This window comes from Rutilus rutilus, assembly GCF_951802725.1.
Source record: "Rutilus rutilus genome assembly, chromosome: 13".
Lineage (NCBI taxonomy): Eukaryota > Metazoa > Chordata > Actinopteri > Cypriniformes > Leuciscidae > Rutilus > Rutilus rutilus.
In genome coordinates, this window is record NC_140218.1 from 26,709,684 (window position 1) to 26,732,084 (window position 22,401).

At 37.8% G+C, this 22,401-nt stretch overlaps 1 protein-coding gene across 1 annotated transcript; it reads right to left on the bottom strand.

Moving 5' to 3' along the window:
- Nucleotides 1–4,230: 4,230 nt before the first annotated feature.
- Nucleotides 4,231–9,277, bottom strand: krt8 (keratin 8). The gene is made up of 9 exons (XM_084427472.1): nt 8,735–9,277; nt 7,129–7,337; nt 6,436–6,496; nt 6,241–6,336; nt 5,978–6,142; nt 5,750–5,875; nt 5,419–5,639; nt 5,258–5,301; nt 4,231–5,073 (listed from the first exon to the last, which is right to left on the bottom strand). The coding sequence occupies exons 1-9, from the start codon at nt 9,134–9,136 to the stop codon at nt 4,796–4,798; spliced, it is 1,602 nt and encodes a 533-aa protein (XP_084283598.1). The 5' UTR covers nt 9,137–9,277; the 3' UTR covers nt 4,231–4,795.
- Between the last annotated feature and the right edge of the window lie 13,124 nt (nt 9,278–22,401).

Consider the following 22,401-nt stretch of genomic DNA (forward strand, 5'->3'; position numbering starts at 1 on the left):
CTAAAACTTCACATAAACACTCTGGGGACATCAAAGACTTATTTTACGTCTTGTGAAAAGGGCATTATACAATTACACAAAGTACAATTTTGGCTGTATTATTTGTGTCCCCTTCAAAAGTTGTTCTTGAAAATGTTTTATGTTTATCAATGTTTTAAGTTTTATGTTTATGTACAAATCAATGCAATAATAAGCATTTTCAAAAACTGGGCACAATGAGATGACATTATTCTACTCACCCGTCAACCATCGAACATTAAAAGGTAATTTAAAACTGTAGAAGCATTACCAAATTATACAACAGACCATGAATGACCCCAAAAGAGTGAATACTTCCGCAGCAATAATACGGACGTGTTAAATATCACTGTAGTAATATATGTCTGTATTGTACATTGCTTTAATCAAACATTTTCATTAACTGGAACACTGAGTGATAATATTTCAAAGTGATTTCCATCAATTTGACAGATTTACCTGCTTTTAAACCATTCCAAATACTGATAATAGGGATTAGAAGCTACATTTTAAAGCATCCGTGTGAAAACAAACCTGGAAAGAGGTGTGAGGATTGAAAACGAGATTCTTATGCATTCTAGTGCATTCTTTTTACTGTTATAGGGGAATACAGAGGCAAATAAGAAAAAAAAGAAGAAAAAAAAGAAGAAAAAAACCTGGTAGGGTAGACTAAAAAGTTGCTAAATCTAACATTATAATATTAAAGTAAAGGGCATTTTGGGTGAAAATGTTCTTAATGGTCCTAGAATAGACCTTGTGTTATCTATGATCCAGTAAATTTGAATATATTTTATAATTATTCATTCTATTTTGTGTGATACTGGTAAGAACAAGTGCGCAATTGATTTAACAGTTGTTGCTGTACTTTTTTATTATTATTATGCAACTGATTCTTCAAAATAATGTAAGAAAATAGATTATAATTGTTCTAGTCTAGTGATAATTGGCACTATGCAAAATAAACATAGGCTGACATAAATCCACAAATAAAATGATATATTAAACATGCCCAGTCCTTTGACTGTTATTTCATAAGTAAGGTTACATAAGGGCTTCATATGAATTATATATCAAACAAAACATTAAATGAAGCAAAATGCTTAGGCCTATATCTTATAGTTCCTTACTTAAACTTAATAATAATAATAACGACAGTGATACTCTATTTCAATGACTATTGAACTAGTTTGAGCAGTGACACTAAAAATGTTTAGATGCTTTTAAAAGTGAAAAAACAATAAAGCCTATATTTAATGAATAATAACCACTGCAACCAGGCGCATTACTGGATTTAGCCTAGGCCTACTGTTAACACGGATGCGACAAAACATGAAACTATGCAGTGCCTGTAACAGGACAGCAGTGTGGTGGGTGCTATTCATCCTTGTGATCACCAGTTGGCCTCAAAAGATTTGAGTAATGGACCCCTTTACAAAACTGTTGAAAGGAAAGCTTCTGTGATTCTTAAACTTCGTTTCATGGTCAGCAAACATCTGCAGAATTACTAACTTTATTTGATGATAGTGCACTCAAGTGCTATGATTATATAATAATAAATGAATGAGTGAGCCATATCGAACGCAAGAATAAGTTCGACCACGACAGTAGGGCTTTTATTATTTGATGAATCGACTCTTTTTGTTCCCACATACCAAACGAAAGAGAATCACGTCTTTATCATTTGGTTGTGCAAGGGTGATAATATCTATGCAGGTTTTGGGTCTTCTTCATTTCTTTTATAAATTAAAATCACATGCATTAGCTCTTTCTTTTGAAGACCCGCTAAGCAAATTGCATATCCACAGAGTTGGAAGGCTACTGATTCCATGATAAATTATAATTCATATAGGGCCAACTTATGATAAGATAGTAGATCTGTAGTAATAATTATTATTGTAATTAATATTTTATTGATTTCTTGCATGAATAAGCTATTGTTTGTTAGATTTTTTAGTGGCATTTTTGGTAATAGCCACCACTGCTATCAAAAAATAAAATGTATAAAAAAACTCTGTATGTTTTTTTACACTGTTTGAAAAAAAAAATCACATTTATTGTGGTTTTAATGTAGTAGCAGAATCTTTGAAAGATTCGATTTTAACCAATTCATTTATTTTTTCAAATTTTCTGGAATTAGTGACTAACTATATGAGTTAGGCAGCACAAAGTCAATATCATGCATGAGTTAGGGCCGTTCACACAAAGAATGACAACTATAAAGATAACTATATTTGCGTCCACACCAACGAATGATAACAGTCAGTTTTGTACAATGTCACTGAACATGTTTTTGCTGTTCTTGTACCATTTACACGGCTTTCCCAGCAGATGTCCTCAGCATGCTATGTTTTGAGTGAAGCTAGTGTAGATTAATATAAAGAATTATATTCTCTGCAATGTCGTCTGCCATTTTAAATGTGCAAGCACTTAAAGGGTTAGTTCACCCAAAAATGAAAATTCTGTCAGTAATTACTCACCCTCATGTTGTTCCAACCCCGTAAAACTTTCGTTCATCTTCAAAACACAAATTAAGATATTTTTGATTAAATCTTAGAGCTGTCTCACTCCTCCACAGGCTCTGTAATTGAAACTTAGTAAAGACAATGTTTAAAATAGTCCAAGTGATTACAGTGGCTCAACCATAAGTTTATCAAGCGACAAGAATACTTTTTGTGAACAAATTATATATATTTTTTAAATAACGACTTTATTTAACTAGCCTATTCATTTTCTTCAGTGTGGGCCTCTGACGCGAGTTCACGAGAGTGCCACGACGCATGTGCGAGAACTGAGAAGATTCTGATGGATTCTGTCAGTGTTTTATCGTTCAACAGTTGAACAAAAATCATTCTGAAAGTGATCCCAATGATATCGTTTCTCTGTGCCGTTATTGTCATAGCTGTGGCGTGAACTCTGCTATCCTTTAATATTGAGAAAGATTTTTAGAACTATATCTCTAGTTATCGTCCTTGGTGTGAACGGGCCTTAAAGGGGGTCATGACTGGATTATTTTATTATTTTATAATGTTTCCTGGGGTGCCCTTATAATGTTAGTATGATTATAACATTAAAAAAAATCATAATTTATAAATAAAAGGCATTTTTCCAAGCCTGATTTTAGCCTCTATTTGAACGCTCTGTTCTAAGGGGCGTGTCTGCTGTGAGACTTCAGTGTAAACGCCCACTGCTGTGATTGGCTGACATGTTTGCATATGAAATAGCTAGTATTACATGTGGAACTCTCTCTAAAACTTACTGTTTATACTATTACAGCTATCAAGATTAAGGAATCGTGAAAAGTAGATCATAATGATCTATTCCCATCACATGAAAGGTTGCAGTGATGAGCATTGAGCAGATGACAGACTGACAGACAGTCTGTTGATCGCGTATGAAACACCTCTGGCTTTCACCAAATAACAATGCAATCACGATGTAAATGCAGTAAGAGCTTCGTTGTACTGTACATTGTAACAGCGTCATGATTTTGTGATGATTGATTTCAACGAATTTTGGCAAGTGTCCAGATAAACTCGCGCTGTTTGATTGACAGCTTGGGCAATTGGAAATGGAGCGTTCTTTGATCGCTTTCTTTATATAATTTAATCACAATTTAAATAAGATTATTTTCATCCTACTAAGAGAAACGACGTAAAGTTGATTGTTTAGTCATGGCATGGCTTGATTTACTGATGTATAAACAGTAGGCTATTAAACGATATTTTGAGAGATAACCTGTCTGAACTTGAATAATTACATCAGAAATCACTGATCACAGAGCAGGCATTAGAATAAACATGACTACTAACATGTGTGTGGCGTTGCTGGCAGATATTGTAAAAGTCTGTTTGCAAAGCCTCCGCCGAAATTTACCAAATAATCCACAGTGAAAAACACCAAATACAAACAGATAATGCACTGTGTAAAAAAAATTATTAGTCGACATGTCATCCAGCAGAAATAAAATTTCACTAATTAAAGCTGTTGTAAAAAATTTTTTTTATCAGAATACCACACAAACCTTTTTAGAATAGCTTTGACTTTGTGTTAGTGTTATTTGAGAAAGATGATTTTATGTCCAAATGGTGTAATTACAACATCTGCCAGGGCTAGCTGGACCATTCTAAGCATCCAAACCGAACCCTTAGTTCTGACATGTCTTTGCAGGGTGTGACCAGTTAATACACACACACAAAAATACATTAAAACAAGTTTTAGGTAAACACTTTATTTTTGGTAGCAAAAACAGCACCTCGGAAAACAGGATACACAATGGGCAGCAACTTTCTTATTTGCCAGAGTACAATGAAATGACAGTCTCTACTAAATAGGCAAACCACATGGATCTACCACTAACATGCTAGTAATTTAGCACAAACGCAAATGTATCCCTTCATAGTTAATGTGAAAATCAATTACTTAGCATGTTGAACAATGTCAGCTAAATGGCTAGTTCATGTTAGTGGCACATCGAGGATTGTCCAGCCTACAGATGCGGCCATGTTGTGCAAGGTAAGATTTGAAGACATAATTGCTGTGCAGTGGCCTGAGGGCGTGTGTTTTCAGTGATGTGGATTAAGGCACGTCAAGAGCAGTGAGATTATTTGGTCCCTCTGTAATTCTTTGGCCAGAGTGAATGGTTTATTGCTTTACAACCTGGTTTATGACTGCATTCCTGTCTAGAGCCTTGGACCGCAGTCATAATGGTTGAGAGGGAAGGTCAGGAATGCATAAGAGGCGTGAGGTTTAGAGGACAGAATTGGGGAAGGGGACTCGCTCAATCTTGGACGACCTCAGAGGACTCAGACACGACTTTGCCATCCTTGGTCTCGATCATCTTGATCACAACACTCTTCTTGGTCTGAGAGATGGTCTCGCCGTAGCCGCTACCAGAGCTGTAGCCGCCACCTGAGCTGTAGCCACCACCAGAGCTGTATCCACCACCAGAGCTGTAGCCACCACCGTATCCGCCGGATCCGAAACCACTGGAATAACCGCTAGAATAGTTGTTGTAGCCGCTGCTTGCACTTTCCATGGGATAACCGCCATAGCTCGCTATCAGGAGAGAAACGTGAAGAAGTTAGATGAGGGTCTTCTGCATTTCATATAGTTATAAGAATTGTCATGTGAAGAAGGAATTGTGAAAAGGCCAGCATTAAATATCCATGATACAAGGGCATACCAGAACCCCATGCTGGACTTTTCAACACAGTTCTCTTTGATAAAGAGTCAAACTTACTGCTCTGTTTTGAGATATTGATTGACTGGATTCCACTTGCCAGCCTGTTGGAAAAGAGCGAACAAGAAGTAATGAAAATCTGACACAGAATTAGAAATCTGAATTTGATCTCAAAAATAGATTATTAGGTCTTAGAGCAAGCATGCATTTGAATAACTCACCTGTCCTCTTCTCCTTCCAGGAGTTTCCTGTAGGTGGCGATTTCAATGTCCAGGGCGAGTTTGACATTCATCAGGTCCTGATATTCCCTGATCTGGCGTGCCATGTCCTGCTTGGCTCTCTGCAGGGCCTCCTCCAGGTCCTTAACGCGGGCCTTGGCGTCTCTCACTGCCAACTCGCCACGTTCCTCCGCCTCTGCGATCTGGTTCTCCAGATTGGCGCGCTATTGAAATGAGAAATATTTGTGCTCAGTTGTACTCATAATGTCTGTTACCTTACAAAACAAGATTAATATTAAAATATTTGACATTTTGTGTTCATGTAGTTGCATACCTGTCCTTTCACGGAATCGATCTCAGACTGCAGTCTCTGAATCATGCGGTTAAGATCAGCGATCTCTGTCTTTGTTGACCTAAGGTCGTCACCGTATTTGGTTGCAGATGACTGCATCTCCTCGTACTGAGAAACAGAACATATGATTATGTGAGATACATTTAATGAACTTCAATAGCAACTAAAACCAGACTTTACAGTTTGGATGATATCTCAAAAGATAACTACCTTGCTCTTGTACCACATCTCAGCCTCAGCCCGGCTTCGGTTTGCGATGTCTTCGTACTGAGCGCGGACCTCAGCGACAATGGAGTCCATGTCAAGATTCCTGCTGTTGTCCATCTCCACAACCACTGAGGTGTCCTTAATCTGAGACTGCAGCTCACGGATCTCCTACAAGTCCGCAACGAGAGAAAGTAACGTTATTAATCTGTGTTTTGTCATTTACAACTGAAAGGTACAGCTGATGGGAAACTCTAGTTGTAATTTACCTCCTCGAAGATCTGCCTGAGGAAGTTGATCTCATCAGTGAGGCTTTCGAGTTTGGCCTCCAGCTCAACCTTATTCATGTAGGCCTCGTCAACATCCTACAAAAAAGCAATCATAATTTAATAATCATTTAAGTTAAAGTTAGTGTTCATGCGTTTTAACACTTGTTTGAACTGCATAACAGACAATCTACGAACCTTCTTGATGAGCACAAACTCGTTCTCACACTCTGTGCGTTTGTTGATCTCATCCTCATATCTGAAGAGAGGTGAAGAAAATGACATTGGTTAAACACTTGTAGTTAAACGTTTTGAATTGTTTATAAAGTTTTGTACACTAGGAGGCAGCAGTGCTCCATATTTTTTTAGTGAGAAATGCTTAACTTGTCAGGTTTTTTTGGATTCAGTTCGGTGTTTCCCTTGGGTCTTAGCATTAATCGGCCCATCAGATTTGTCTAGAGATCCATGAAAAGTGCTACATACTGTAGATGTTTGTTCAGTAGCAGTAAATCTATCTGAATCATGCTGACGCCCATTTAATTGCAGTACAGACTGTTTTTTTTAAATGGGATATTAGGTATATTATTGAAATGCCTACAATTTGACTCAAAAAGGTTGAACAATGGGCAAGTATACTAGGGAGGGACTGGAGATACTATGCAGTTTCTGTATCAGTTGCATAAGCCATGTTGGATCATGAATTGAGTTTATTCCCATCAGACCTCTAAAACATGTTTTCCCTTTATTTGAATTTATGGAGCCTCATTTATTCTGGGAACACTGAAGTGCACCACAAAAACCTGCTTTGATGATACTTGGGCGCTGTCCATCCCCCAGACCAAACGTCCAGCCAAACTGAAATGAGGCTTTTGTGAAAGCCATTGTACGTACTTGTTTTTGAAGTCCTCAACGAGACCTTGCATGTTGTGAAGGTCAGCCTCCAGCTTCATTTTGTCATTTCCAAGGCTGTCGAGTTGTCTGCGCAGGTTGTTGATGTAGGCCTCGAACATGGCATCGATGTTGGAGCGCGTGGCTGTCTGGTTGTTAAGAAGGCTCCATTTTGTCTCCAGCATCTTGTTCTGTTGCTCCAGGAAACGTACCTACATTGGCAGGATGAGAATAGAGGTTTTGTCTCAATCAAGGCACAAATGAAAACCATACTTGGAAGTAAGCACAGCTTCAGAGAGCAGAGAGTCAGTTTTGGAATCATGGTTCTGTGCCAGCTCACAGAAGTGCAACCATATGCCATCATATTGCTTGTGGTTCAGTGATCTTCACAAAGGAAAGCACTGTTTTCCTTAAATAACGAGAGATGCATGTGTTTTCAGTTTGTAATGCTTTTTTCCCTTGGAAACTGTGACGCATATTCCAGTAGGACATCAGGAAGGACTACAGCCTATCCTGTAGAATGTACTTTTTGGAGATTGAGATAGGTTTAATCTACATAGTTAATATTTAAGGGACAGCATAAAGAGCAGTTCAGATCTGCTGGAGACCCGTTAAAGGGTGTGTAGATGGTGAGCAAAGAGCAATTCAATGAAAAGACTTTAACAGCTTGAGGTGAACATTGCACACACAACTAGGTTACAGTAAAGGTGTCACTGAGACAGCTGACATTACCAATCAACTGTCTTATTCAAAACATCAGTGTTTTAATCAAATAATGTAATGCAAAGCAGACTATTTTAGTTAAGAGGAAGGGCACAAAGACTTAAAGGCTTAAAAGTGTTGTAGATTATTTCCTCTTCTCATTGTTACGTAACCTTTCTAGCGCTATCAAGAACATGACCCTGGCTCTTCAAATTAAATATTAACTATCATGGTATGCAACTCTCTTTTCTTATATTTGATTAAATACATATTTTGTTTGCAAAAGTGGCTGCCTTAATTTTTTAAGTACAATCACCTTGGAAGTTTAAGTCATTTTAACTTAAATTACATTAAACTGACTTTAAAAAATCTTGTATAACCTATAAAAAAGGTTGAAAATTGCTTAACTTATTTTGATGAGTTAAAGCATTTAAAAAACATTTGTTGTCATAACTTATTGATCGTATATATTTTTTTACATTGCAATACGTTATCATTTGTAATAATTAAACTATGTTAATATGTATAACAAGTTTCATGTCCTGCAGGACGTCCTTATTTGGGTGTGGACTCTCCACAAGGGTTAAAGAAGAGCCTCAGGGCATCTCATTCAAATGAAAAACCATCACACTCTGACCATGAACACACCCTTTTCTCAACTTTCCATAAGTCTAATTTCTTCCCCTTTGATAAGAATGCATCCAACCCCACATATATTTTCTATGCCACATTAGATTAAATAGAGACATTTTTAGCAGGTACATACACTCAGTTTCATCCCCTTTTGACATTTTTCTGGCCATTTTCTGTGAGTTATTACAACCTTTAGTTTGACTCGTGCTCTAAAACCTCATATCTGGGAACTCTTTGACTAGGAAAAGTACAAAGAAAGAAACTTTGAACCCACCTTATCAATGAAGGAAGCGAACCGGTTGTTGAGGGTCTTGATTTGCTCTTTCTCCTGGTTGCGGACAATCTGGATGTTGGGGTCGATCTCCAGGTTCAGAGGTGCCAGGAGGCTCTTGTTGACGGTGACTGCTTGAATGGGTGCCATGGAGCCAGAACCCATACCCATTCCCATTCCCATGCCAAGACCATAGGCTGAAGAGCTGCTTATGAAGCCACCACCTCCCATTCCAGCTCCCATTCCAGCTCCCATGCCACGATTGGCACCTCCATAGGAGCTGCGCACACTGTAGCTCTGTCGGCTGGCACTGGGGCCAGAGTAAGACATGCTGCTGAAGCTGCGTGGGACAGATCCAGAGGAAGAAGACTTCACAGAGTAGCTAGTTTTCTTGGTGAACGACATCCTGCTGATGTGTTTTTTGTCTTGTACTGGTAGAGAATGAGCTGGAGCGAAAGCAGCAGATGTGAGCCTTGTCTGCTGTGCTGGAGAAACTCGAGCAGATAGAGAGAGCAGCCGGCTCTGCCTCCCACTATATGGGCTGCTGAGTGGGAGGGACAAAACTGGCTCAGACTGGCCAGTCACTATCAGGTGGGTGTGGGCTGAAATTCAATACTCACTCGTATGCCTACATTCCTAGTCTAGCCAGTAAATGGTGGTAATTCAATATGACTAAAAACAGATATTTTCTGAGAATATTAAGGGCTTAAAAAATAAAATTGCTGCTTTTTCTTTGGATAATTCTGGATAATATGTATTATTTGTTTTGTAAAAGAATGGATCACTTTAATAAAAGCCAAAATACAGAGTGTAAATGCACAATAATATGTCAATAATATTAAGCATTAGTACTGAAGTGCTTTAATGCAGCACCAGCATCTACAAGGCAATGTGTCGCACTTAAATAAAGCTTGCATCTATGGATTTGCCTATACAAATAAGACATCTGGAAGGCCTAAAATTTCACTGTAGTCCTGTGACAGCTGACATGTTTTATCTCTCAGCACTGGAAGCTGTACAAAGTGGAGAATGTGACATCCAGCTGTGCTTTAGCATTACCTACAGCACCCAACTCACTTGTGATCTATGTGATATTATTTATATACCTTATAGACTTGAAGTACCAACATGAAATGGAAATATTGCAATTTGAACATAAACATGAAAAAGTTGATGGTGGAAATAAATGTTACACTCTGTAATTCTTGACAACCATAATTACAAACAAACCTAGTTGAAACTGTCTCACATCATGGAGGCCACCAACAGTTTCTCAGTTTGAGAAAGGCAATTATCGTCAGGTTTTAAAATCTACCCCCTAAGGCCCTGAAGCCTTCTGAGATCCAGAGATCTCCTAAAGTCAACCAGGTTTATGGTCATGCTGCGTTTATGGTTGAATAGGCCAAGGCTTTTTTTTTTTTAAACATGGCTTAAAGTTTAGGTAGTTCAACATTGAGCTTGTGTTTTGGCAAGTACTGTACTATTTTATGATATAGGTACCATACGATAAAGGTTGGGCATTCACAAGTTTTAGTTTTTGCTTATGTGGGTTTAAAATGCCAGTTTCTGTGTAAAGCTAAAGATTTGCACTGTACCTTTGCAGTTATGTATGACTTTTTCTGTTATGTCTTGCCTTGGTTTTAGCCATTGGATATTCAAAAGCTTCTACATGACCACACCAAAGCACTGAATTCTCTAAGGATTACAGTATCTGCTTAAACAAACTAGATCTGCCTTGACCTGTTCCTCCAGCACAGTCCTTTCCATTGACCACACTGATTTCATCACCAGGTGTTTCTATGGTTGGGTGTGCATGTGCTGTTACATTTAAAAGGCCTCATATTGAAGTCAATAATGCTAATTAAGTCAGATAACAACTTCAACCTCCTGAGCGGTATCTGTTGATAAGGAATGACCTACTGTGTTGCACGTGTCAATTATTTTCTTTTTGAGTGACTAAAATCTTGGCACCTTAAACAATGTCTGCTGTCTTTCATTATTGGATAATACTTAATGCTAGAGCATGTAGAAAAGTTACTGATTTCATAGTCAGTATCCTGAGATCCCCTTTACTTTCATCTTCTTCACTGGGTTTCAGTCACGGAGTCATGATATCTGAAGGCGCTGGCCTTTCCTAAGACTACAGAATCCCGGCTATTGTTTTTGAGAGGAACCAGGGAAAACCTGATCAGGCTCACTTTTTCCATGCAGACATAATACAGCCTTCTTTTCAGACACGCTCCGATAATAATTGTGCACCACACCATATCCAAGCAATCAACAAGAAGACCTTTATTTATTATTATCGAAATAGCTGACTGAAAATAGCAGTCTAATCAAATCCCAAAACTTTGTGGATTTTGTACAACTTTTGGATTTTGACTGTAGTCATTTGTGCTTTTTTAAAGTGGTTATTTACGTTTCTTAACAGCCCTGCAGGAAGCATTCATCTGAAACTGTGATATGTCTCTTAGACAGTGCATGTGCCTATGACTCACTCTCGATCCCCAGAGAGTGAAAATGCGCCTTAGAATTACAACAATTTCTCTCTGTAATGCACAACGTGATACATCTTTTGACTTCAACTCTGCTGAATTGACGCAATGTGGACCATAGCTAGTAGTTAGTACTGGAATGTTTTCTAACATTCTCCAAAACAGGTAAAAAAACAGGTGTGTCTGTTCTGTTTTTGACTCTCCCAGGACATTTAGCTACCATTCCCTGTATCTTATCTCACAATCAACATGAAAACATAATCTAGCTCAAAGTTATGACTCTGCAAGTCTCTGCCCTGATGATTGCTTAATTATAAGATTCCTCTGTTTATGCTGTTACAATGACAGAAGTAATGTCACATAGTGATCATGCCGATCCTTCCTCTTCACTCTTTTGTACAACTAATGGGGGCATCTTGCCCAACTTTTTCATGCTGGGAGTGAATAAGAAATGAAGCTTTTAATTTCATAATGCACATTCTTTCTGCACAGCTTAGATGAATTAAGAGTCGGTTATGAATTATCCTAAATGAGGGTTTCATCATAGATTGCAACCTGATATTCCTGCTGTATGTGTATAAAATCGAATTGAATCACTCTAATTTGAGGCTTGGTTATATCTGATTATATCTGATCACATCAAGTGTCTGATACTGTCAGAATCAGCTGAGCTGTTAAGGTGGCCTTTTGACCAACACTTCATACCCCAGCAGAGAACAATTAATACAGTGTGAACTTTGTATTGTTAGAAACAGATATTTTTTTCCTTTGAAGGTTCAGGTTTCAATGTTGCTTAAAATGCTTTCTTATGTTGTGCTCCACTGGTAAACGGTTTCATCCGTTCAGCACATACTTTGTTTCGATTATCTTTTGAAATCAGAGACAACCCCCTACACCCAAAACACACGCAAATACGACTTGTTCAATGTTCACTCCCTCACGGTGCGTCATACTAGATTTCATGGTAAAATACTGACCCGTGTCAAATGCGGGCAACAGGATATGATGTAACGATGATGTCACTTTCTTATTTATTAAATATTAATAAACACAACTGGGGCCAGTTGCATAAACCTCTAAGACTGGTCTTACAAGTTAGACATCACATTTTTTTTCTTTAAAGGTATAGCGGAGGATTTTCTTTTTCCGGGTGGATCATCAAGACTATTGGTCCTCCTAAGTGTCAATCATTCTGGTGATATGTTTACGTAAGGCCGTCGTACGTGCTCGTGCACACGATTCACACGATGGCGTGCGCTCAAAACACAGGTTGGGCTTCCCACTGATGCCTCAGTCGCGAAGTTTCTACTTGACAGGTAAAGTTTGGCATGCTATTTGGAGAAATCCATTTAAAATCACTGCCAGTAAAAGTTAATGTAAGCTATGCATGCTCTCTCGTGCACACGTTTAATAGGCGTTCCCTCTCGGGAGCAGGTAGAGTGTTGCGCATGTGCATTTTTTCAAAAAGTGGAGAGGGCGGTTCTTTTCTAAAATTCGGGAAAATCCTCCGCTATACCTTTAAGACTGGTCATAGCTTTTTAAAATCCGTTACATAAAAACGTAGATTTGCCTTATTTGATACCGAAAAGTAAGACATAAAAGAGGTCACATTAGAATTTAAGACACTTTATTAACATAATGGCTATGTTTATGCAACTGGCCCCTTTCAATATTGATAAGAATAATAAGAAATGTTTCTTGGGCAGCAAATCAGCATATTAGAATAATTTCTGAAGAGTCATGTGGCACTGGAGTAATGACTGCAGACAATTACCTTTTAAAACATATTCAAATAAAACAGTGATATTAAATTGTTATAATATTTCACAATATTACCGTTTTTACTGTACTTTTTTTTATCACATATATGCACCCGTGTGAGCATAAGATACTTTTTTTTCTTACAGACGAAAAATGTTTACAGACCCCATATTTTTTAATGGTAGAGTATACAAATTTGTAGGTCAGAGTTCACCAAACTTAAACCGGTGTCATGCTTATAGGCTTTCAACATAAAAAAATAATATTGAAATATTGATATTTTCAATTAAATAATTTCATTTCAAATGTATTCAATACATTTTTTTCATTATAAAAGAAAATATACAACAAGTTAGAATATACACAGCTATAATGTAACTCAATAAATCTTTAAACTCAATAAAGTGCTTTTTTGCTGGAAAATGAATGCAAAATATTTTTCCTTGGTTTGAAGTTTTCAGTACATTCATACATGAGCATTCAAAACTATAACAAATCACTTATGGCAGCTGGCCCGAAACACTCTGGGCCCGGGCCAGCGTGACACCCGTTTGCATGAGTATGAATGGAAGTCAATGGACACAAAGTCTAGTGTGGCCACACCTTCACTCGACGTTGAACTGTTTGTAGATAAAAACTTAGTCAGGCTTTGAATTCGTACAAGAGATATCGCAAATATCTTAAGATGATCAAGACATTGTAAAAAATTCCAAAAACTTGGATCTGGGATATTTTCAGACAACCTCCAATCTCAATGAGTCTAAACAATTCCAGCACAAAATATCTGCGGAATTTGTTTCAAAAGCTGCAATCTGATAGTAGGACTGAGAAAGAATATAATGTGGCATCCCTCAGAGGTGAAATATTCAGTGGCTTTCAGTGGTTAGTTGAGCTCTTTTTTTCATGCCGTATGTCTCTTCAGAACTTCCTCAATGGCTGCCCTGACCAGAAGCCACACCCCTCGCTGTCATGGCAACAGGGTTACCACAGATCAAACACTACTGACACACATTCACAAGTTTCCGTTGGCCTCTACTACATGGCGATTGGTTGTTGAAAGTTTGATGAGTTACCATAGAGACCTTTAAAGAGACATCATATGATTACTAGCAAGCTTATCATCAAGCAAAATATATGTCTGGGAAATGAGTAGTTTGGTAAAAGTTTATTACAAGAATGAGTGTGGAGTGTGTTACTTGGAAGTTGATTCTTTCTTTCTTTCTTTCTTTCTTTCTTTCTTTCTTTCTTTCCTCTAGAGCAGTCTTTTTGTAAAACTGTGGTTGCACTTTATTTTACAGTACGTGTACTTACAGTGCACTTACCTAAGACAGTATTGGGTAATAATTTTATTTTGAAAATTAGTGATAATGTGAAATGTTTTTGTTTCACATTATCACTGAGGGTGAAGTTACTTCAAGCCATAAATCTCTCACCTTTGAATGTACTCTGGTATGTTAGATATGACAGGAAGGTGTGCATGTAACACACAAACTGCTAACATAATATAGTATGCATAGTAAAAACACAAGCACATTGAATTGAGTGCAAACTGAAATAATTTAGGTAATTTATTTAAATTTTTAATTATATTAATTAATTATACTTACCATTTTGAATATGACTCATGTTAATAATTTTCTTCATTACAGACGGCCATCCCAGCAAACAAACGGCATGTAATGACTTACTTATTGATAATGTAGCCTAGCTATTAAAATTACCAACTCACTATATCGTCAGTACGATCTTCTAAGGTTATAAAGTAACCAAGAATGTTCCAATTACATACTATATCCATAGTACTTCAGTAATTTCATGATTGCTGTAACTGTAACTATTAGTAGATGCAACGTCATAGGTCCATAATATCAGCACTATCAATTATACATTCTTTATAGGCTTTATGCTCTGATGACCAGAGTTTGCTAAGTCATGTAATTAAATGTCAATCACAAAAATGAAATTTCGTAGTTTCATTTCACCAAATCAAAATATGGACAATTTCCTCTAAGTAAAGTTATGTACTACTGAAGAGTGCATGCCAGACACATGCATAGATAGACCCCAATTGGTTAATACTGTATATTTTAATACTTTTGATAGTATTTGCCATGTCACAATTATTAAGTGTGATGTCACAAAGTTAGCCTACATTGTGAAAACCTTAACTTAGTTGTGTTGCCATGACGAAACTTTGGTCTATTGTTTTTGCTGTATATATTTTAATATGATTATTTATTTCATATTTGTATTTTAATTTTGTTTAAGTTTTTGATAATTTTTGTGTTTTTCCTAATAAATTAACCGAATTAATTTTGAGTCTGCATTCTTCATTCACTTCTATTGAAATAGCCTCTAAATTAGGTTGGGTAAATGAGGCCATAAAAACTGCTGAATATTCACCCATAAATACATTTAAAAAAGAAATGACCAAAACACCATTGATCCACGATGAATTACTACGTTGTTTGTACGCACAGCTCTTACTAGTTTGCCACCGTTACACCCACCTAAACCTCACTCCCATTCGGCTCACCGAATGTAACCGGTCCTCCTCTTCCTGTTTCGAGCGGGATTTCGAACCGCATAAACTCCAGCATATGAGGTATATATATGGTATGTATACATTGTGTGTATGTACAGACAATCATTTGTCTGTACATACAGTGTCATTTATGACACATAATGTCATTGACAACACCACTGACGAGTAGACATTGAACAATAAGCATGTCACAGCCAGGTTCGTCACTTAATGGGGTCCCCTGGAAACATTTCCATTCTATTTGCAGTGCATTTCTGAATTTGGTTGCATTGTGAGTATTTGCAGCACATGTTGTCAAACTGATGAAGATTTTTTCTTAATTTGCTGATGTTTTTTTCTATTTGCATGTGTTTTTTTACATTTGCAGCACGTTGAGCTCTATAGGCCACCGTACATTTTCCCTTTAAGTAGCTTCACTGTAGATACTTAAGCTACTTTTAGCTATTTGTTGCTAGTAACTTGTGGTGTACTACTTTTTCAAAATACTTTGTTACTTTAAAGATAAGTAGTCTGTAGCTTGGCTGCTACACTGGAACTTCGATTCATTAATTGATACATGTTTATACAAGGCCTATTTTATGCAGTGTTTGGTTGCTGGGTGGAGATTTCTCACTCCTGACAATAGCAATCTTTATATCCTTCCTCTCTAACATATGGAATGAATATGATGGCAAATGCAGCCTCTCTCTGGTTAGGCCCTGGATATTTTTGGATTGAATGGCGAATCCATGGAAGAATTTCGACCGTTGCAGTATTATTGGAACCTGCGTGTTCATGATTCAGAGTTTCTACAACTCAGAGCTATTTCTGCAGCCCATACTCAGTTTGTGTGGGTGTGTCTAGAAAGAAGGAGGAGAAAAGGTCTAGGAGAGTTGGAAGAGAGGAAAATCAATGTCTGTGGTAACATTGTTAAAAAAAAAAAGACTTTTCCTCACGTCTTCCTTATAACTTGAAATACTTGAATTACCATTTCTGCAGTACAGTTTTCTGTATGCATAGAATACCTATTACATTTGCCAAAATGTGCAGCATGTAACTGCACACTGCACAGAATACTGTATCCCACAATGCAATTTGACAAATAAACCAAATCAGCTACAACTTTTCAATCTCCATCACTCATTATTTGATCAGACTGCATAAAAGTACGACATTTTTATACTAAATTGTATTAAAATGTAACATAATAATGAAACAATAATAAATGATTGGATATAATGATAATAATGATACGACTAGATAATTGTTAATGGGGACAAAAACATACCAAACTTTTTTTTTAAATGTTTATTTTTCCATAATGTGCTGTTTTAACCCTTTCACACGTAAGTTTAACATTCTGGCTGACCTGATTATCTGCTTTTATGTCATTTTTCCTTTTTTATTCAAAATATTCACAAATTTTCACAGTTCAGAGAATCGGATCTGTTGGATTTACAACACGTGACGTGAATTCATCCACTTCTCCCGAAATACATGAAAGTAAGTGGCCGGTGAACTGGGAGAAGAATAGAGAAAACTTTAAAGTTACTTACACAATATGTGTATCTGATATGAATAAAACGTGTCTAATTACAATGGAAAGGATTATTATTGCCACTTCCATAGACATCAGTGTGTATTTTACAAACTCTAAATGTATTGCTTTTTTTTTGTACTTATGTGAATTTAAATGTCTGAAACCTAAAATAAACATGTGGTTGAAAACACTGAATAGTTGTGATATATGACAGCGCTGAGTGCGTCGCCAGCCAACGCGCGAAAGCACGTTTGAATTTAGCAGTTGATCACGTGATGCACTGACCGTTCTAATCACACCGGTGTGATCGTATGCGCGAAAGGGTTTTAAATGCTATTAAAAATAGCAAGCTGTGTATAGTATGCAGTAAACTAAAATAAAAAGTTGTCAAACCTTCCCGTAGCACACAGTTGGACTTCTCCCATCATTATGATATGAATGAGGGACAATTCATCCCAGCACATCTGTCTGTCTCCCTATTCACACAACTCATCTGACATCTTCTGTAAATGAATCACCTGCAACTACAGAATCTCTGACAAACATCTAACAAGATGTCATTTCACAGTGTATCTACAGTACGTATCATAAGCTTTCAGTTTCATACATACACACCACACCCTGTTCTGACAGTTAAGAAACACTTATCCTTTTACACTCTGATTAAAATTCATTTGAAGTAGTTGGCTGTTGGTGAGAATGCATGTCAGGTTATTTTTTTGACAACTTTTTTTGATTCAAAACAGTGAACACACACACATCTCTTTGGCCACCAGTCAAACCTGTTTTGCTGTAAAGCAGGGAGTGAGCGTGAAGCACGGTGTGTCCACCACGTTTTGCAAGCCGCACCCTCCTGCTAATCAAATTGATATGCATCTGCACATCAGCCAGGCAAGTGACAGGTTCCACAACTTATAGACAGTCAAAATCAGTCCATGAAGTCACACCTGAACCGTGACTCTGCTGGCTGCTCATCAAGTGACCTAAGATAGTGAGTATGAGACTCATGCATTTCCACATAATAGGGTCGGAGCCGAAAGAATGTGGGTGGGATTGATTTTGACATTAACATCATATGACATCATGATCCACAGTGATTTGAGCCATACCTCAGAAATGACCTCAGAGATGACCTCAGCGCTCATCCCCACATTAAATATTTTTTACAAATATTTGTTACAAAGTCAAATTAAAGGAGATTTAAATCTTTTTTTCATGTTAAAGTGCCCATTTTATGTTTTTTTGGGGGATATTGCCTTTCATATAGTGTTTCATATAGCTGTTTGTGAATGTAAGAGGAGATTAAAGGATTCAAGTGTGCAGACAGTTTATTTTTCGAGATCTTCAGTCTTGTTTGTCTGGCACCTTGGTGATCGTGAGCAGTGGCTGTTCTACATTGAATTACACCCTGGGCGAGACCCCCTTCGGGCGCCTCTAAACAAGACTTAATATCTTATGTCATTTTACTACTTTAAATAACGTTATGCATTTTTATTTAAGAAATGTTTGATATTTGGACTGGAAACAAGAAAAAAATACTAAGTAAGAAAAGCATTTGTTGCAGTGTAATAACTTGTAACAGTTTTGTTGCAAAGCGCAATATTATGGTGAAATTAGATCTCGAGTTAAAACTGAATTATTGTTAAGCATAGCAAGAATCATAGCAAAAAGGCTAACAAATAAGAGTTATTAATATTGCCTTTTTAATATTCCTTCATTCATGACATGGATACCGTAATCATACAGAGAAAACAGTTGCATACCTTTATCTTTCGCTCGTTTCTAAATTGGGCACCTGATGACTTTGACCTTTCTTGTCCATCTCTTATTTGGCACTCGACATCGACAATCAACAGATTTCCCCTGATCCCCTCCATAACAACTGTCACTCACGACGAGTCACGACCAGAAGTCAAGACTAAACCAATTCACCTTGGTGGTGGTGACCAAGTAATCGTTTTGTATTACCTATTTTTATTAGCCATTCAGACAGTTCAGAAAAACAAAAATATGCAGGAAATATAGAGGCCTGTATTTATAATATTATGAATGAAATGTGCGTAATTTGAAAGAAAGTCGAGGTGTCGCTTACTTAGATAACTATATGGATCCCCCGTTCCCCCCTCTTGTTCCATTTGGGAGAGACCCAGAGGTGAACTGTCATCCGCGCCTCCGCGCCCCCTCCCCTTTCCCCTTCTCAAACAAACAGCTTCTGTGCACGGCACCTATGGCACGGCATCTTCTCAGCAAGCAGGGGCGACTGCAGCTGCAGGGGGCGCAAATTTGCCAATTCCCAACACAGTGAAACGATAGATAATAGAAAACCACTTCGCGGCGCAAATTTTTTTTTTTTTTTTTTTTTTTTTTTTCTGCTCGTGCCGGCGGCGCCCCCCCAAAAATGCCGCCCCGGGCGATTGCCCGGTTCGCCCGTGCCAAAAACCGCTACTGATCGTGAGTGCGGTGTAACTCCTTCAAAAATGAATGTAAGAGGTTTAAAAGGTTTCAACAATCAAGGTGCATGACAAATGGTTGTTGTCACCCAAAAGAAAGAACCGATTCTAAACTGCCTGATACGAGTCATCAGTGATTCCAGTCTCACTTCCTGCTCGAACTGCATCTGCATAATGGCAGCCTATGATCTTCATTGCCTGCCCATGAACAGCATCTACTTTGACCCTCAAACAGTTGTAGTTGAGACTGTAAGTGTTTGGTTTGTGTTGTTGACGTGTCGAGAAAACACTGTTTTCTGCTCTGCCAAAGCAAATCCATTTTGCATGCACAACCAAAGGATGAGGAATCAAACTCGAATTGATACGGTAAAACCGACGCAATTGTTACTGCTCATATCACTGTGTATCAAGCACTGTGGAAGAGCTGAAAATCAGATATGGTAATGGTCATTCATTTCCATCACACGCTGTAGACCAATCACAACAGACTGTGCCATCTGACCAATCAGAGCAGAGTAGACCAATCACAACAGACTGGGCTTCTTGACCAATCAGAGCAGAGTAGACCAATCACAACAGACTGGGCTTCTTGACCAATCAGAGCAGAGTAGACCAATCACAACAGACTGGGCTTCTTGCAGAGTAGACCAATCACAACAGACTGGGCCACCTGACCAATCAGAGCAGAGTAGACCAATCATAACAGACTGGGCCATCTGACCAATCAGAGCAGAGTTGACCATTCACAACAGGGGCATGTTCAAGTTCAAAACGGTGCGCAACGTTTTGCTACGGTTTCCGGGTTGAACGTCATGTTTCCTGGAAACGGCGTGCACCGGTGTGCAACGGGGTTTGAGATACGTTTTCTCTTGTTTGGTGGGTGTGTCAGAACTGCAGTCCAATCAGCAGCAACATGTATATAAAGCACGTGGTATTAAAGTGAACTCGCACAATGGGTTCAAGGAAAGTCATTTACAAATGTGTTCGATGCAGCTCGGTATACGCAAAAACTGAGGATATTAGAAGACATGTTTGTCGAAAGTTTTATTGTAAAAAATATAGGATATCAACATAATGATGTAGTTGTTTATATTTTTAGCTTCATTGCAAGTGTATTGGTATAGAAATAAACAATGGTAATTAAGTGCTTTTCCTAAAAATGAGAAAGAAAATACAGGGTATTAAAACAGTATGACCTACAAATAAAGTCAGTATGTGAGGCTAAATAGATGTGTTTTAGTCTGCATTAGGTAAGATGTGTGCTTCCATTTCAGTTTCCACAAATCCCTTCACTCGATTGGGATGTTCTCTTTTGTTCTGGGCGGCAAGTGCAGTAACTGTAACATCAGGCATATTTTGTAGTATTAAACACATATTTATACCGACTTCATCAGGCTCAGAAAATTCTTCACAAAGAACACAAAGAATGGCCTTCTCAGCTGCCATAGTTGCAACTCTTGCGTCATCAGAACAGTGTGTTCAACGCATCACCGTTTCTGTTTAAAAAACGTTGTGCAACGTTTTGTCGGGGCTGAACGCAGCCCTGACTGGGCTTCTTGACCAATCAGAGCAGAGTAGACCAATCACAACAGACTGGGCCATCTGACCAATCAGAGCAAAGCAGTCTCTTGGAAAGGAGGGGTTTAGAGAGACTGGATCCTTCATCAAACCGTTTCAGACACTGTGAGTAAAAAGTTAATGCTGCAATGATTATGATAAATTGTAGGCTAAGTGTTTTTGACCTTGGATGCATGTAAACCTATTGTAGGAGGCATTGAAAACAAAATTAGGAACCTTTAAAAGAGCATAATAAGGGCACTTTAAAAGGCAATGAAAGATTTAGATGTCTTCTTAATTATATTATTAAAATGTTTGAAAAATAACTTGAGCAAGTTAGTTAACAACAAAAATCATGAGCAATCAGGCCATACCCACACAGAATACGCACACGCAAAAGATTTACACAATGGATTTACTGGAAAACTCCTCATCAATGTTCAACAAATCCCTCACTCCTTGCGTGTTTGTTTTTTAAGTCTACAGAAAAGCTACAAAAAAAAGAGAGTTAGTATACTTAGCTCATTTTCCTGGGCCTGAATTTTGTCTTGAGTACACTTTCATGTTGATTTCCAAATGATTTTAACCTAAATTAAACCTAAACCCTTTTGAGATAAAACAGTTCCAACAGCAGACCAATTCAGTCCTACTATCATGGAGACCAAGAGATACCCGTGGAACTTCAAGACCATGTAAGTGGGAAGAAAAAAAGCTGGAGAAAGTCATAAAAGCGCTGGCCAAGTTTTGAACTTTCCTAGGAGCGCTGTGACGTCTAGTGTAACAAAATGGAAAATACCTAGCACAACTCAGACCAGGCCATCCTACTAAATAAGCAACTGAACAAGAAGGGCTAAAATGTTAGAAAAGTGATCCAGAGGCCAGAAATGAGAGAGTGTCCAGACGTCAATACACTTCGCACTTCACAGATCTGGCCTCTTTGGGAAAGTGGCTCGAGGGTCCAACATGAAGTCACATCTGTGTACAGTCATAAATGTGCTGAATTTATTATGATGTTGAAGGGAGAAATGTTTTGAAGTTTAACAGACACAAATATCAACCAGCAAGAGGATACATAGCCTACTTTATAAAGGCATTGTAACCTCAGTGTGTTATCCAGAAATACAGATATCCGCGGTTCTTTGTGAAAGAAACGGTTTGTTCATATCATTCCAGCTACAGACATCAAACTATGACTGTTACAAAAGGAACATTAAATTATTTTATGTATTCCAGTCTTTGTGAATTTGCACTTTGAAGCCCAACAATTGTCTAAAACAAAGTAAAAATATCCAGCAGCATTGTGACAGGTTTCCTGTTTCCAAACTGGCTAGCACAAATTAACT

Bases quoted from the DNA above. Each gene is read 5' to 3' on its own strand.
- krt8 (XM_084427472.1), bottom strand. From the start codon at position 9,136: ATGTCGTTCACCAAGAAAACTAGCTACTCTGTGAAGTCTTCTTCCTCT. The intron at 7,338-8,734 runs GTGGGTTCAAAG...CTGCCAATGTAG, and splicing joins TCGCTTCCTTCATTGATAAG to GTACGTTTCCTGGAGCAACA. The intron at 6,143-6,240 runs GTAAATTACAAC...GCGGACTTGTAG, and splicing joins TCAGGCAGATCTTCGAGGAG to GAGATCCGTGAGCTGCAGTC.